This window comes from Corvus kubaryi, unplaced genomic scaffold (assembly GCF_017639235.1).
Source record: "Corvus kubaryi isolate FWS band 111438036 unplaced genomic scaffold, C.kubaryi_AGA036_p1.0 124, whole genome shotgun sequence".
NCBI lineage: Eukaryota > Metazoa > Chordata > Aves > Passeriformes > Corvidae > Corvus > Corvus kubaryi.
In genome coordinates, this window is record NW_024580659.1 from 1559782 (window position 1) to 1574210 (window position 14429).

The window sequence follows — 14429 nt, forward strand, 5'->3', positions numbered from 1 at the left end:
CCCGGCCCCGCTCCCGCCGCCGCCGCCGCCCCCGCCATGGGCGCCAGCGGCTCCAAGTCGCGGGGATTGTGGCCCTTCGCCACCCCGGCGGCGGGCGGCGGCGGCCCCGAAGGCTCCGGCGGGCAGCAGGCCCTGGCCCGGGCACGGGCCGCGCGCGCCGCCACCCCCTTCGTGTTCACGCGGCGCGGGTGAGACGGGGGCGCGGGGCGCGGCTGTCCCGGGGCGGGGGACTCTGCCGCTGGGCCGGCCCCAGCACAGGCAGGGCGCGGGGGTCGGGAGGAGCCGCCGGCAGCGCCGAGCTGGCAGCTGGTGCTCGCTGCAGCTCCCCAGGGGAGGAGGGACTGGGCTGCCCTAGGCCTCAGCCCGGCTCGGGGTGCAGGGAGCCGGCAGGGCCGGCAGGCTCTCACCTCAACGCCTCCCCTCTTGGCAGCTCCATGTATTACGATGAGGACGGGGATCTTGCTCACGAGTTCTACGAGGAGACAATCGTCACCAAGAACGGGAGAAAGCGCGCCAAGCTGAAGAGGATCCACAAGAACCTGATACCTCAGGTAAGGGGTGGAGAAGAGTGCGGGAAAGTGAGTGCAAAGCTCCATGGTGACACTTGAAGTCCGGACTTTACAGGAGCGATCTCCCTCAGGGCATCTTCTTGCTGGAAAGGTGGAGGCTCTCTCCTCCCCCAAGTTTCTGCCTCAGAGCCATGATTTCTATGTGTCCTGGCTCACACCCGTGTCACCTGAGGCTGTGATAGGAAAGGGAGAGCTGGTGGCACCCTCCAGCTGTCCTTGTTGGAGAGAAGCAGTGCCTGAGCCTTTCAGAGCTGCCAGGCAGGGGAAGACAGCTCAGACTGTGTGTTGTGGGGCACGGAGTGCCAGGCAGCCCTGCATGGCCACGGTGTCTCATTACCAAGCACCTTCCACGAGGTGTAGGGTGCTGTGCTGCCTCAGCCAGTGTCATGTCACTGCGGAGGGCCAGGCCCTGTGCTGGGGAGCAGCAGCCAGAGCCCGTCAGCTGCTGACATGAGTGTGCGCATCCCCTCCAGCTTCTCAGCAGCGTTGACAGCTATGTGCTTTGCTCTTCAGTGGAAAAGTCTCCTCTTTAAATAAGCAAGTGGTGTGAAGCTGGGCAGGGGCTGGGATGTCAAATGAGGATCATGGTGAAGGGGCAGGGTAGCCTGCATGTAGGGAATCTTCGAGGGGCACAAATGGAGGAAAGGGCCGATCAAACCAGGGCTGGAGAGAGACCCTTAGGAGTCTTCCCTAATTAAGCAGAAAGGCATGGCTGCAGTGAGCACCTGGGGTGAGCTGTCAGTGTGCTCTGAGGAGTGGGCAGCCTCCCAGCAGGATGGGACCCCGCTGAGCACTGAGCAGGCAGTTACGGACGGAAGGATTTGGTTGGTGCTGCTTCCTGGGCTGGCATTCTAGCAGAGGCAGGCTTGGCCTGTGGAACTGACTCCTCACTGGTGTGGGTTGAAACTCACCCAGTTGGAAAGCTTAGATGAGCTGGAGAGAGCAGGTACCAGCACTGAATAGTCCTTTGCTAGCGCAGGCTTTGCTCTGGTTCTGTGGGTTCAGGCCCAGCCCTGAGCCCCTGCTCCCTCCTCTGCCCCAGCCCCCCACCTGCCAGCAGCTCCTCCTGGTGCTGTAACAGGAGAAGGCTTGGACGGGGCATGGGAACGGTTCCTGTGGCTGGTGTGGAGGGAGCCTGCATTCAGCAGCCTCCCCTCTGCACAGAAAGCCGCTTTTCTTGTGCGCCAGCTGCCCCGGCTGCGTTCTCTCAGAGAGCTCTTTTCATTCTTCTAAATCCCGTGAATGAAAGGTGCCGCATGAAAAGCCCAGACAGCCAATATCTGCCAGTCACGCACCAGCTGCTGCACGGGCAGTGCCTGGCAGAGCAGCTCCCTCCTTTCTCGCCCTGCCATGTGTGGCAGCCAGCCGTGCCGCCCTCGGCTCTCCAGGGACGAGTGCGAAGGGCAAAGTGCTGGTGCTTTGCATGCTGCTGCTCAGGCGTACCTGGTGTCACAGGCGATTTATGGACCCTGGTCCCTCCGGTTCCTCAAGGGCAGGGTGTTCTCTGTCACTGGGTGACTGGCAGGGCTCGGGGATGTTGATTGGCCATCCCTTCTGCTCACTGCTGTGTCTCTTCTTTCAGGGCATAGTGAAACTAGAGCATCCTCGCATTCACGTGGATTTCCCAGTGATCATCTGCGAGGTGTGAGTCCCAGACATCGTTGCCCACGGGCAGGAGGCCCTGCCCCACTGCCCCCAGCCTCGCCAGGCCAGGCTGCGTTGTGTTCCCACCGAGGAGGACTCTGGACACATGGCGGGACGGTGGCTCTCCCCTCGCCTGGAGGTGAGGCAGGACAGAGCAGGCCCTCGCAGGAGGTGGGTGACTCTGTGCAATGACTGCTTAAAAACATCCTCGCTTGAGTCAGAAGACTAAAATACCTTTTGTAGCCTCTAGCCGACGTTTGATGGGTAACTGGAACTGCAAACAAGCTGCTGTGATTGAGCTGTTAAAGGGAGAGCAAGCCTGCACTTCTCACCAGAGAGAATCCCCTGCTTCTCAGGTATGCGGCCCAGGGAGAGCCAGGGCACGGTAACGCCCTGCCCCGCGCCCCGAGGTCCCTGGGGCCCGCAGGTTAGATGGCCAGTGTTGCAGCATGTCCCTTGACACGGTGTGATGTGTCGCTCCCCTGTGTGGGTTTGTTGATGGAGGATAAACAGGGCAGGCTGAGGGGTCTTGAAGCACATCAGGCTGGCTGCAGCTCTCCTCTCGGGACAGGGATGGAGATCAGATGCCACTCTCTTAGACCTCGGTCTCTTCCCCCACTGCATTTCCCCACTTATGCCAGTGCTGGGGAGGTTGGCTTTGCTGCTGCCTGCTGGAGATCTCTGCAGTTCATGGCCACTGCTGGTGGCAGCGAGGTCCCAGCTCCACAGTGGACTTGCCTCCCCTGTTGTCACACTGGCTCCCGCTGAGCGCCGTCCCTCTCCTGCTGCGGGGCTGGGCTGCCGGGCAGCTTCCTCACCCCCCTCTGCTGTTTGAACATACCTCCCTGTAGGCTGGGCCTTGACTGAGCCAAGCAGGAAAGGAATCCTCTCTTCCTTCCCTGTGCCCCTGAAACAATCAATCGGCGTACCTGCCCCAGCTTGGAAATCTCCCTGGTGATGTGAACTGTGGTTCCTTCCGCATCCCAGCTGTGGCAGGAGGAGAAATGCAATGCACTTTAAAGGGAGGCTTTCTGCCCCACCTCGGAAGGTCCTGCTCTTTTCTCCTCTTTCCTCCCACCTGAGAAGGTCGAGGTCTTGGCGGCACCGAAGAACCTCTCACCCCTGCGTGTGTCCAGCTGCTGGGAGAAAGGCCTGACCCCAAATGCCCCTTGGCAGCATGAGGAGCCCCTGCCTCCCTGCTCAGCTGTGCCTGGACCGGGCAGGCAGAGGAGGACCGGCAGCAGCACAGCTTTAAAGTGGGTCAGAGCCTACTCCCCATAGCAGCCAGCTCGGCTTTCCTCCTCTTTCGTTCCAGAACTTATTTACTTTCTAAGCACTTCAGATGTTTGCTACCTCGATTTTTAATTTAAGCTGCTGGCACTTGGCTGCCAGCCCTGTCGGTGTCTACGTTGGATGTATCCATCCCCGCGTCCGTTGAGAGCCGCCCGGGCGCGGGGCCACATTCCCGGCTTCGGGGAGATAACAGCGGCGTGGCTGTTGCTGTCTTCCTGTCGCCACCTCTTCCCTTCATGTCCCTCCACCCGCGGTTCCCATCGACAGGAGCGAGCACGCAGGGTGAAGTGGATGTGCTGGCTGCCACCAGGCAGGAAAGTGGGAGGGCAGGGCTCGTCTACACTGTGATGCTGGGCGCTTCTTTCGACATCTTTTGTTCTCCTGCTTGCTTGAAGGAATCTTGTCTTAAAACAATCCCTCACTGAAGTGTTTCTTATTTGCACCACCTGCTCTTGAGTTTCTCCCTGGCTGGAGCTCCCTGGGAAGGGCATCCCTTGGGGTCCACAGGAGAGTAGGAGCTGCTGTCCCCAGGAAGAGGAGAGAAAACCATGGCCACACTGTCTGTGCTGCCTTGCCCCACTGCTGTTTGAGGGCACGGGAAGCTGCACCAACCCCACCTTAGGCATGGGGGAAGGAGGAGGAGGAGTGGGGAGGGGGTTGGTGCTGTTTGCCTGCCCCAGTGGGGAGCCCCTCGCCTGGCTGCCAGCCAGAAATCTGCTGGCAAGGCATGGCCCAAACCCGGGGGAGGGGGCAGAGACTGTGACCAGCTTATCAAGGATGCTTTTGTCCTTTCTGACAGGCTGGCCATCCTTCCCCTAGCGTATTAAACATGCTTCCCCAAAAACCATGCCTTCTCCCACCCTTCTACCCCCTCAGTGTCACCAGAGTGGCAGCGAACCTCTGCAGGCTGCCAACAAGCTGCATCCTGCCCTGCTTCTTCCCAGGCTGGTCCCCACAGCAGCCAGCCCCCAGGACCCCAGCAATCCTGCAGCAGCAGGGCCTTGGGAGCACCTGGAGGGATCTTAAAAATGTGAAGGTCACTGTAAATAGTATCTGTGTCCACTGTGGTGTTGGAGCAAGCAAAAAAAAAAAAAAGTTTTCCTTTTGTTTGGTTTTTTTTTTTTCCAATTTCTGTGCAACATTGTGCTTTCCCGTGTGGATGTGTAGCCAAATCGTACTCACCGACACTAGGCTCCTTGCTCCTCTAGCGTGTGGGTAGGACCCATGGGTTTGGGAAATGTACACTGCGTATGGTCCTTCCTCCCAGTGCATCTGTCCACTTTTGTTAAATTTCAATAAAATTATTTGTAGAGCCCACAAGTCCCAGAGCTGTCTTACTGGGGAGGGGCTGTGCCTGAGGGGAGGTGGACTTTGCCGCTGGCACTTCGAGCCCCCTGTTTTTTCGGGAAGGGGGGTGTTTGTGCACATGTGGCCGAGCTGATGGTGAAGGACTCCTGAGTCACAGCCATTTCCAGGTGCTCCAGTTGGCACACGACACTGGCAGGAGTTGGTGGCTTTGTCAGGCTGTGACTCTCTACTTGTAACTGCCGTGATATCTTTTAAATATATAACTAATGTGAAATATATGTAATTTCCTTGCTCAGTCCCGAGGGCTGGAATTCAGGCCTCCCGTGTGGGGAGGGAGGTTTGCGGGACGCGGGGTTCGCAGGCAGCCCAGCCTCAAGCTGACTCTTCCCGTGGCTCCGCCCGAGCCCCGCGGGGGGGAGGATCCGCCTGTCCGCTCCTTCCTCGGCTGTCCTGCCAAATCAGTGCCTCATTAATCACGGGGGCCTGACGTTCTGGAGCCAGCGTGACCCTGTGCCGGGATGCCGCCCGTCCCTCGAGCATTGCCGGCTGTCCGTGGGGCAAGTGTGATCTCACTTTGTGCCCCATGTCCTGTCCCCGACAGCCCTGCAAGTGTTTTCCTGCAGCCGCCGTCACTCCTCATCATTTCCTCCGCTCAAGCCGGCTCGGAAATGAGCCGCAGATGAAAGCTGTCATGAGAGTGAGTGGTGCGGTGTGTCCTGCCAGCCCTCCAGCCTGTGGGGGATGAGGCTCATCCATAGGGACCGCAGCCCCAGGAGGGATGGATGGATCCTGGTGGCTTAGAAGGGGACCGGCTGGCTGCGCAGGGTGGTACAGCTCGGTGAGGTTACACAAGGCGGTGGCTGGGGTTTTCTGGCTCCGTGACCGTCTCTGTGTCTGCCGGGGCCACCACGGCCCAGTCCTGCTGCCCGTGGGGCAGGGCCATGCCCGGAGCCCCCAGCCCAGGGCGGAGGCAGGTGCCGACCTCCCCTCCTGGCTTCCATGGCTGCTCCATCCCCAAGCTGACCTCCTCTCGCACTTTGCCCGGACCTGTCTGGCACGAGCGGCTGTGACTCACTCCCCGTTATCTTTATCTGCCATCCATGAGGGATTCCCGTCCTCCCGCTGCCTGCATGGAGGAGCTCTTGCCTGCTCAGCTCGCCCTGGCCACTGCCCACTGCTGCCATCCTGCACCCCTCTACACTCTGGGAATGACTTGGAATGATCTCACGCTCGGCAGGGCAAAGGGAGGCTGGATCTGCTCAGCTGCCCCCTCCCAAAAGCAAGTCTTGCCTGTGGGAAGGAAGGAGGGAAACCGAGTCAGGTGATGCAGAGCCCCGCTGAGGGGACAGCGGTGAGAACCTGCGTCACTTTGAGGACATCCAGCCCTCCCAGCAGTGGAAATCTGTGACCCCCCGGCCACCCCACTGCCGGTGGGGCTGGATACCTTCACACGAGGAGGATGGAAAATTTTAGCTGCTGGCAACGGGAGCCTGTTTACTGCCCAGAGGGGAAGGGCAGCGCCTGCAGCGCTGGGACTTCTTGGCTCCCCACAATCTCTCCCGAGGGTTTTGGCAGCCAACGCCCGGCCAGCAGCTGACCCTCCTAGCCCCTCTCCCAGCCGGTGCCTGGCATTGCCTGCAGGCCAGGCCGAGCTGTGGGGTGCAGCCCGGATTTGGAGTGGCCGGCCTGGATGCAGTGCCCATCGCTACCAGGACCGTCACCCTCTCGGTGGGAGCTTCGCCACAAAAGCTGACACCCAAGTGGTGTCACTAACTGGAGCCAGCTGCGGGTGCCTGCGGGCAGGGCTTGGCACTGGCGGCACCAGGAACTGACACCGAACAATGCTGGGCTTGGTGCTCCCGCCTGATCCTTAGGGAGCTGGCGGGTGGCTGGGGAGCACTTCCGTAGATTCAGTCCCGCTTCCTTCCCCTGTCGGCCGCAACACACCCTCGCGGTCTGGCGCTTCCTGCGCAGGGGCACCCCAGTGGCCCTCAGCCCAACGGGGCCAGCCCCAGCTCGATCAGGCGGGGAACAGGCAGGACATAGGGACTGCCACACAGCTGGTCCCCGAGCCCTGCCTGTCCCATCGCCTGCCAGAGGGGACCCGCTGGAGCCTCAGCAGTGGTCTGGGAAGGAAGCCCCCCCAGCCCTGTTACACCCATGGCCCCCCTTGTCCTCTCCGGGCAGGAAACCCACGGGGCCATGGCTGAGTCAGCAGCACCGATTGCCCTAGCCCCGCACAGGATGTCCTGTCCAGCACAGCACTGCCCTGGGGTCACCACCGTCCTGGGGATACTGCTGTTGCAGGGAACACCGCTCTTCTGGGGTCACCACCACCTTGAGGACACCAGCACTCTGGCATTGCCAATGCTCTGGAGTCACCACCATCATAGGATCACCAGCATTTTAGGCACAGCATGATCCTTGTATACCATCCTGGGTTCACCACCATTCCAGAGTCCCCATTTTGGAGTGATGGTGATCCTGGGGACACCACCGCCCTGGGGTCACCACCGCCTGGGGACACCGTCCTGAGGTCACCACCATTCTGGGGTCACTACGGGTTTGGCGTGACCATGACCCTGGGACCACCACCATCCCCTGGGGACACCACCATCCCCCTGGGGACACCACCATCCCCCTGGGGACAGTCCCGTCCCGGGCTCACCGCGGTTTGGGGACCCCCCCGCCCCGGCGGCCACCGCAGCCGCGCGCTCCCCCCGCAAGCCGTGGCGCCCCCTGCCGGCCCCAACCGCGGCCCCGCCCCGCCCCCTTCCGCCGCGTGGGGGGGGGCGGGCCTCCCGGGCCGTACCAATCGCGGCGGGGCAGGGGGGTGACTCCCCGGTGCCCGGTACCGCGGCCCCGCGGAGGTGTGTGTGTGTGGCGGGGCTCTGCCGTCGGCTCGGAGTCCGGGACCCAGGGCTCCGCGGTGGTAGGTGCCAGCAGCCCGGCGCGCTGCGGGCGGGGCGCGGGGGCGGGGCCGGCGCCCCCGAGGGTGGTGCGCGCCGGAAGGTTTAAAAGCGGCGGCGGGGGGGAGGCGGCGGTGCTGGAGGAGCCCGCGGCGGGGGATGGCCTGAGGCGCGGTGAGAGCCGCGCGGGGAGCGGGAGCGGAGCGGGGCCGCCGGGGGCCGCGCCCCGGCGCTTTGTCTGCCCGGCTCGAACAAAGGCGGCGCCGCGCCGGCACCCGGGGGAGCGCGAGCGGGCGAAGTCGCTTAGGACCGGGATTTCCGAGAACCAGCACTCCCACCCGGGGGCTCTGCCCGCACCCCCCGGGACCTCTCTGCCCCGGGAGAGGACTTGGGTCAGAGTCTGCCTTGGGGGGTGCGGGCAGATCGGCCGCTGCCTGCACCCCCTCCTGCCGGCCCGTCCTTCTGACTCTCCCGCCGCCCCCAGGTCCCGTCGGGCAGGATGCGCGGGGGCTGCGCGGCGGCGGTGGCTGTGCCCTGGCTGGCCCTGCTGGCCTTGGCCCGGCAGCCCCCCGAGAAGCCATCGGCCACCCCCCATCTGACCCGTCGGCCCTTCCTGGTGGCCTGGAATGTGCCCACCCAGGACTGCAAGCCCCGCTTCCAGGTGTCCTTCGACTTCAGCATCTTCGACCTGTACGCCTCCCCCAACGAGGGCTTCGTGGGGCAGAACCTCACAATCTTCTACAAGGAACGCCTGGGACTCTACCCCTACTACAACCGTCAAGGTGTGGCCGTCAATGGTGGTGTCCCCCAAAACAGCAGCCTGTCTGAGCACCTTGCCCGCCTCCAGGAGGGCATCGACAAGTACATCCGCTCATCCACCAAAGAAGGGCTGGCCGTCATCGACTGGGAGGAGTGGCGGCCTGTCTGGGCTCGCAACTGGAAGCCGAAGGATATCTACCGGGAGGCATCACAGGAACTGGTGTTACGGCGTCAGCCCACCTGGCCCCGTGAGAAGGTGAACAAGCAGGCAGTGTTTGAGTTCGAGTCGGCTGCCCAGGAGTTCATGGTGAGCACCCTGCGCAAGGCCAAGAGCTTCCGGCCCAAGCAGCTCTGGGGGTTCTACCTCTTCCCTGACTGCTACAACCATGACTACAGCAAGAACAAGGAGAGCTACACCGGGCAGTGCCCAGATGTGGAGAAGACCCGCAATGACCAGCTGGAGTGGCTCTGGAAGGAGAGCATGGCGCTCTACCCCTCCATCTACCTCGACCCACTCCTGGACTCCACTCCCAACAGCCGCAAGTTTGTGCGGGCACGGGTGATGGAGGCCATGCGCATCTCGCAACAGCACCATGATGACTACTCCCTACCTGTCTTCGTCTACACCCGGCCCACCTACATCCGCAAGCTGAATGTGCTCAGCCAGGTAGGGCTGTACCACTGGGACATCCTCATTCCAAGCCCTGGGCATCTGGGCTTTGGGGTCAGCTGAGGTGGTTCCTCTGCCTGTGTATCTCACCTTGCTCCCGTGGAGCAGGGTGGCTCTGGAGGCTGGTGTCTGCACTCATGGTGTTACGGGCACCCCATGGTTTGACCCCCCCGTGTGGGTGGGAAGCAGCACCGTTTGGCATGGGGCTGGTCCTGGGGAGCAGGAGGGGTGCCTCCTTTTCTAGGACCCCCAGCTCAGCTCCTCTCTGGGCTTGATGATGGGGTGCCACAAACTGTTTCCCTTATGAACAGGATGACTGGCACCGATGGTGACCATCACCAGGGAAGTGCCTGGGAAGTACTGCAGGACTCCCAGGTCCTGGCAGCCGGAACCCTGGGGTGTGTGAGCCCACAGCCCCTGTGCTGTGCTGGCTTAGTCCCTGAGGAGGAGGGCAGTGTTGGGAAGCCTTGTCCCCAAGTTGTTGGGACAGTCCCTTTTCCCTGGAGCAGGGATTGGGTCTTGTCCTGCTGATCCTGCAGTGGACACTTTGGAGCACACTGTGCTGGGGCTGTGGGTGCTGCATGGGGTCTGTGGGCACTAACCAGACCCTGTCCCCACAGCCGGACCTGATCTCCACCATCGGAGAGAGCGCAGCACTGGGTGCAGCTGGGGCCATTTTGTGGGGTGATGCAGTTGATACCAAAAACCGGGTAAGTTTGGGGTCAGTGTGGGAGGTAGATGCCCCCTGAGGAGGACCAGTGGCTGAGCTGTCCTGTCCATCTGAGGTACTTCTCCCTGGGTCACACCAACATGCCCCTGGTGCCTCCCTTTCCCTAGGAGTTGTGCCAGATCATGAAAAACTACCTGGAGGGGGACCTGGGACGCTACATTGTGAATGTCACCACGGCAGCAGAGCTCTGCAGCACGACGCTGTGCCAGGGCCGGGGTCGCTGCCTGCGCCAGGACAGCAATGCTGATGTCTTCCTCCACCTCAACTCTACCAACTTCCAGCTGCGGCGCCGGGATGATGACCACCCCCAGCAGCCCCTCTTCTGGGCCGAGGGCCAGCTCTCCTCTGCTGACATACTCTTCCTACGAACCCACTTTCACTGCCACTGCTACCAGGGCTGGCAGGGCAGTGGCTGCCAGACACGCGCTGGGCCCCGCAGTGATGCCCCTGGCCGTTTGGCACCGCTGGGACTTGGGGTGCTGTTGCTGCTTGCAAGCTGGTGCTACACGCCCTGGACTGAGCTACCCCTTTCTGTGTAGGAGGAGCCTATTTAAGATATCCTTACGCTGCCTGGGAGGCAGCTAATTATGGAGGGCTGTCCCTCACTGTGGTGGTGGCGGGGGAGAGCTGTGTGGTTGTCCCATCTCTGCCCGCCCTGCTGCAGTGCAGGTGCCCCTCATGGGGATGGGGGGAGGAGGGGGACCCCTCTCCTGTTGTAAGGAGAGGGATGGGGGCAAGAGGGACACGGGGGCGGGGAGCGGGTGCTGCGTGGTGCTGAGCCCCCGTGTGCTGCCCTACACTGAAGTGCTTTACCTCGAATAAAGCTGGTCAGACAGAGGTGTGGGATGATTTGGGGCGGGGCACGGGTCATTCCACGCGCGGACACAACCGGCGGGGAGGGGGGGGGAAGCCTTGTGGGTTGGTGTGCAGCTCGGGGAAAGCTCTGCAGTGTTGGGAAGTGTCCCGCGGAGCCGGAGCCGCTCGGGGAAGGCGCTGGAGGGGCGGGAGCGGCCCCGCGGAGCCGGAGCAGCCCCGCGGAGCCGGAGCCGCGTGGGCAGCCACGGCCGGGCCACCCACGTGGAGGCTGCGTGCGCCCCGGCCCCGCCCCGGCCCCGCCCCCAGCGGGATTCCCGGCGTGGCCCCGCCCCAGCGCCCCGACAGTGTCCGGGATACGGGACTGGAGCCCCCGGGACCGGGATCGCCGTGTGGGGACACCGTGCTGTGCGCCATGGCCGGGGGTAGGTACAGCCCCGCGGGGCCGGGGACTCCCCTGGGCCGCGAGCGTCCCTGAGCTCCGCTGTCCTGTGCCACCGGTGTCCCCGCCGCTGCCCTGCTCTGCCTGTGCCCGTGCAGCCTCTCCGGGCACTGCCGTGCCCTGAGGGGTGCCCGTGGGCATAGAGCGGCCCCCCGTGACACAGCCGCCTTCCTGCCCACGCCCCTCGGCTGCTGTGAGTGTCCCCATGCCGTGCTCTCTGTGGCTGCTGTCCTGTGCTGTGCTTCCTGTACCTCCTGGCCCCAGGCCGTGCCGTCCCTTGGCCGCGGTACCCACGCGGGAATGTCCCGTGCCACCCCGGGCTGTGTCCTGCCGGTCCTGCCCAGTGCCGGGAGCTCCCTGCCAGCAGTGCCCTCCTCTCGCCAGCGCATGGCCGTCGTTCGCCACTTCCCGAGCGACGCCCGCCCGGCGCAGCCCACGTCCATCACCGTGACCTTCCTCCCCCCGCCCCGTCCGTGTCTGTTTGTCTTTCCAGCCCACTCATCGCCGGCCAGTCATGGGGTGTTGACTCTGCGCATTCCTTCCCAGCCGAGCCCGCCGCCGCCGGTCATTACGCGGGGCTGACGCGGCTGTCCCACTCCGGGGCCGCTCTGCTGGGCTCCAGCTGCTGATAAATTCGGGGACTTTGAGGAGGTGGGAGAGGTCACCCTTGGCGACCGGCCCCGCTTGGGAACGGAGGTGTGGATTAATGCTGGTCCTGATTTGGGGATAAAGGCATCAAGGTCTGCCCAGGTCTCAGCTCTCCCCAAGGCAGCACCAGGACTCAGCCTGAGCCCACCAGCCACCATGGCATCGGTGTGGTCCTGCCGGGTCCTCCTGCTGCTCCTGCCTGCCCTGGCCCATGCTGGGGGGCCCGGTCCTGTCCTCGTCAACCGCCCCTTTGTCACCATCTGGAACATCCCCACCGAGAACTGTGCCAAGAAGTACAACGTCACCCTCAACCTGGAGGTCTTTGATGTGTTGGCCAATGACCATCAGTCCTTCACTGGGCAGGACATCACTCTCTTCTACAGCAACAAGATCGGTCTCTTCCCCTACTACACATCTGATGGGGTGCCAGTGAACGGGGGGCTCCCCCAAAATGCCAGCCTGGAGACTCACATCCACCAGGCCACCCAGGACATCAAGGTGACCCTGCCCAACCCTGACTATGGTGGGCTGGCTGTCATCGACTGGGAGAAGTGGCGCCCACTGTGGATCCGCAACTGGGACTCCATGGAGATCTACCAGCAGAAGTCAGAGGAGCTGGTGCAGCAGCAGCACCCACAGTGGCCTCCCAAGGAGGTGGAGGAGATGGCCAAGCAGCAGTTTGAGGAGAGCGCCCGCGATTTCATGAACAAGACCTTGTGGCTGGGTGAGAGCCTCCATCCCAGTGCCTACTGGGGTTTCTATGGTTTCCCTGACTGCTACAACAATGACTTTGATAGCCTGCCCTACAATGGGACATGCCCAGAGGTGGAGCAGCAGAGGAACAAGAATCTGTTGTGGCTCTGGAAGAGCAGCCGGGTGCTCTACCCCAGCATCTACCTGCCCCTCTGCCTCAATGGCACCAACAAGGTGCTCGCCTACGTCCGGCACCGCGTGGCCGAGGCTTTTGCTGTCCAGCGTGGAATCCTTGACAGTGGCATCCCCGTCCTGCCCTACTCCCAGATTGCCTTCGAGCGCACCGTGGACTTCCTTTCCCAGGTGATGGGGATGTGGGGATAGTGGGCACCTCTTGGGCTGATGGGTTGGTACTGGGGAGTCTTTAGCTCTGCTGGGGCTGTGTGGGGGCTTTAGGCTCTGCTGACTTCTCCTCTCCCCGAGGGTGCAGGAGGACCTGATGAACACCATCGGGGAGAGTGCGGCTCAGGGCGCTGCTGGCATCATCCTCTGGGGCAGCCTGGACTACAGCACCTCCAAGGTGAGTGCAGAGGGTGGCACCAGGTCCCTGCCAGCTGGGATCCCCCGTTCCTCAGCTGTGCAGGGCTGTGACACCAAACGCCACTGCAGGAGATCTGCCTGAGGCTGAAGGACTACGTGGAGGGGCCCCTGGGCCACTACATCGTCAATGTGACGGCCAGCGCTGACCTGTGCAGCCAGACCCTGTGCTCCGGCCAGGGCCGCTGCGTGCGCCAGGGCAACCAGCAGGGCTACCTCCACCTCGACCCCTCCCGCTTCACCATCGACCTGCACTCTGGCAAGCCCTGGCTGGTGGCTCAGAGCCTGGAGCCCGGGGAGGACATCTCCAAACTGGCCAAGGAGTTCAGCTGCCAGTGCTACGACAAGTGGCAGGGACCCCGCTGTGACACCCTGGGCTTTGCCAAGTGACCCCTCCCGCAATCCTCGCATTGTGGGAACACTGGGGCAGATGGGGTGACACTACCTCAGCACCCTCGCCATGGGGTTGAGAACCTGGCTGTGGGGCTGTTAATAAAAACAGAAAGCACCAGCAAGCATCTCCTTGTCTTCTGATGCAACATGTTTTGGGGTGGGAGGGTCCTCCTGCAACACCACTGGTGCCCTGTGATGCTGCCAAGGGCTGTCCTTTGGTCTGGGGATGTAATGCCTCAGAGAAACCACAAGAAAAAAAGAAAATTCTTGGGAAAAGACATAGGAAGAGGGATGATGGGGAAGGAGGATGAGAAAAGGGGGAATGATGGGGAATGGCCAAAGAGTGGAGCCAAAGGGGATGAAAAGATGTGCCTGTGTGGTTGCAGTTGAGGGAGTGTGTTCTCCAACGCCTCACTGTGCACAGAGGAGTGGAGTGAAACCAGTGCCCTCACTTTGATTTTCCCTGGATAACCACATGCAAAGCAGTTCAGCCCTCAAATGATAAGCAAAAGCACTGATCTCTGTAACCCAGACCACAGACTTAACCATACCTGTTTCAAAGCAGTTGAGAGAAGGCATGAAACTCCGGCCCAGCCAAGATAAAGATGTTGGCATCTTCATCTGGATGTTCATCTGGGGGTGGGGGAATCACATGCTCAGTTCTCTGATTTTAGGCCCTAATTCAGGTAATCTCTCCTTGTCGGGACTGCACTGCGTGGCACTGTGTGTGTTCTGGGGACTTACAAAGCTGTACCCTTAATTTTTAAGCTGGTTAACGTAAATCACTGCAGAGTTACTACATTTCTTATGTTCACTTCTTATTATTACATTGAGGAGGATCTGAGAATATACCACTGGAGACATAATTAGGCCTTTGGATTCCCTAGTCACAGCTTTCAGAAACATACACTATTATTACCAAGCTCTTTGAGAAGCTGGGTGCCCCTGAAAAAATTAGTCA

The 14429-nt window shown here is 62.0% G+C and overlaps 3 protein-coding genes across 3 annotated transcripts; all 3 read left to right on the top strand.

Moving 5' to 3' along the window:
• Window positions 1-6: 6 nt before the first annotated feature.
• On the top strand, window positions 7-4821 carry TUSC2 (tumor suppressor 2, mitochondrial calcium regulator). The gene is made up of 3 exons (XM_042019035.1): window positions 7-188; window positions 431-551; window positions 2152-4821. The coding sequence occupies exons 1-3, from the start codon at window positions 37-39 to the stop codon at window positions 2215-2217; spliced, it is 339 nt and encodes a 112-aa protein (XP_041874969.1). The 5' UTR covers window positions 7-36; the 3' UTR covers window positions 2218-4821.
• Window positions 4822-7656: 2835 nt separating this feature from the next.
• HYAL2 (hyaluronidase 2) lies at window positions 7657-10719 on the top strand. Its single transcript, XM_042018889.1, has 4 exons — window positions 7657-7746; window positions 8208-9149; window positions 9773-9862; window positions 9990-10719. Exons 2-4 carry the CDS (start codon window positions 8223-8225, stop codon window positions 10419-10421), a joined length of 1449 nt encoding a protein of 482 aa, XP_041874823.1. The 5' UTR covers window positions 7657-7746; window positions 8208-8222; the 3' UTR covers window positions 10422-10719.
• A 281-nt stretch (window positions 10720-11000) lies between these two features.
• On the top strand, window positions 11001-13593 carry HYAL1 (hyaluronidase 1). Its single transcript, XM_042018961.1, has 4 exons — window positions 11001-11120; window positions 11631-12841; window positions 12969-13058; window positions 13148-13593. Exons 2-4 carry the CDS (start codon window positions 11942-11944, stop codon window positions 13463-13465), a joined length of 1308 nt encoding a protein of 435 aa, XP_041874895.1. The 5' UTR covers window positions 11001-11120; window positions 11631-11941; the 3' UTR covers window positions 13466-13593.
• Window positions 13594-14429: the final 836 nt, after the last annotated feature.

Bases quoted from the DNA above. Each gene is read 5' to 3' on its own strand.
- HYAL2 (XM_042018889.1), top strand. From the start codon at position 8,223: ATGCGCGGGGGCTGCGCGGCGGCGGTGGCTGTGCCCTGGCTGGCCCTG. The intron at 9,150-9,772 runs GTAGGGCTGTAC...CTGTCCCCACAG, and splicing joins AGCTGAATGTGCTCAGCCAG to CCGGACCTGATCTCCACCAT. The intron at 9,863-9,989 runs GTAAGTTTGGGG...CCCTTTCCCTAG, and splicing joins CAGTTGATACCAAAAACCGG to GAGTTGTGCCAGATCATGAA.
- HYAL1 (XM_042018961.1), top strand. From the start codon at position 11,942: ATGGCATCGGTGTGGTCCTGCCGGGTCCTCCTGCTGCTCCTGCCTGCC. The intron at 12,842-12,968 runs GTGATGGGGATG...CCGAGGGTGCAG, and splicing joins CCGTGGACTTCCTTTCCCAG to GAGGACCTGATGAACACCAT. The intron at 13,059-13,147 runs GTGAGTGCAGAG...ACGCCACTGCAG, and splicing joins TGGACTACAGCACCTCCAAG to GAGATCTGCCTGAGGCTGAA.
- TUSC2 (XM_042019035.1), top strand. From the start codon at position 37: ATGGGCGCCAGCGGCTCCAAGTCGCGGGGATTGTGGCCCTTCGCCACC. The intron at 189-430 runs GTGAGACGGGGG...CCCTCTTGGCAG, and splicing joins TTCGTGTTCACGCGGCGCGG to CTCCATGTATTACGATGAGG. The intron at 552-2,151 runs GTAAGGGGTGGA...CTCTTCTTTCAG, and splicing joins ACAAGAACCTGATACCTCAG to GGCATAGTGAAACTAGAGCA.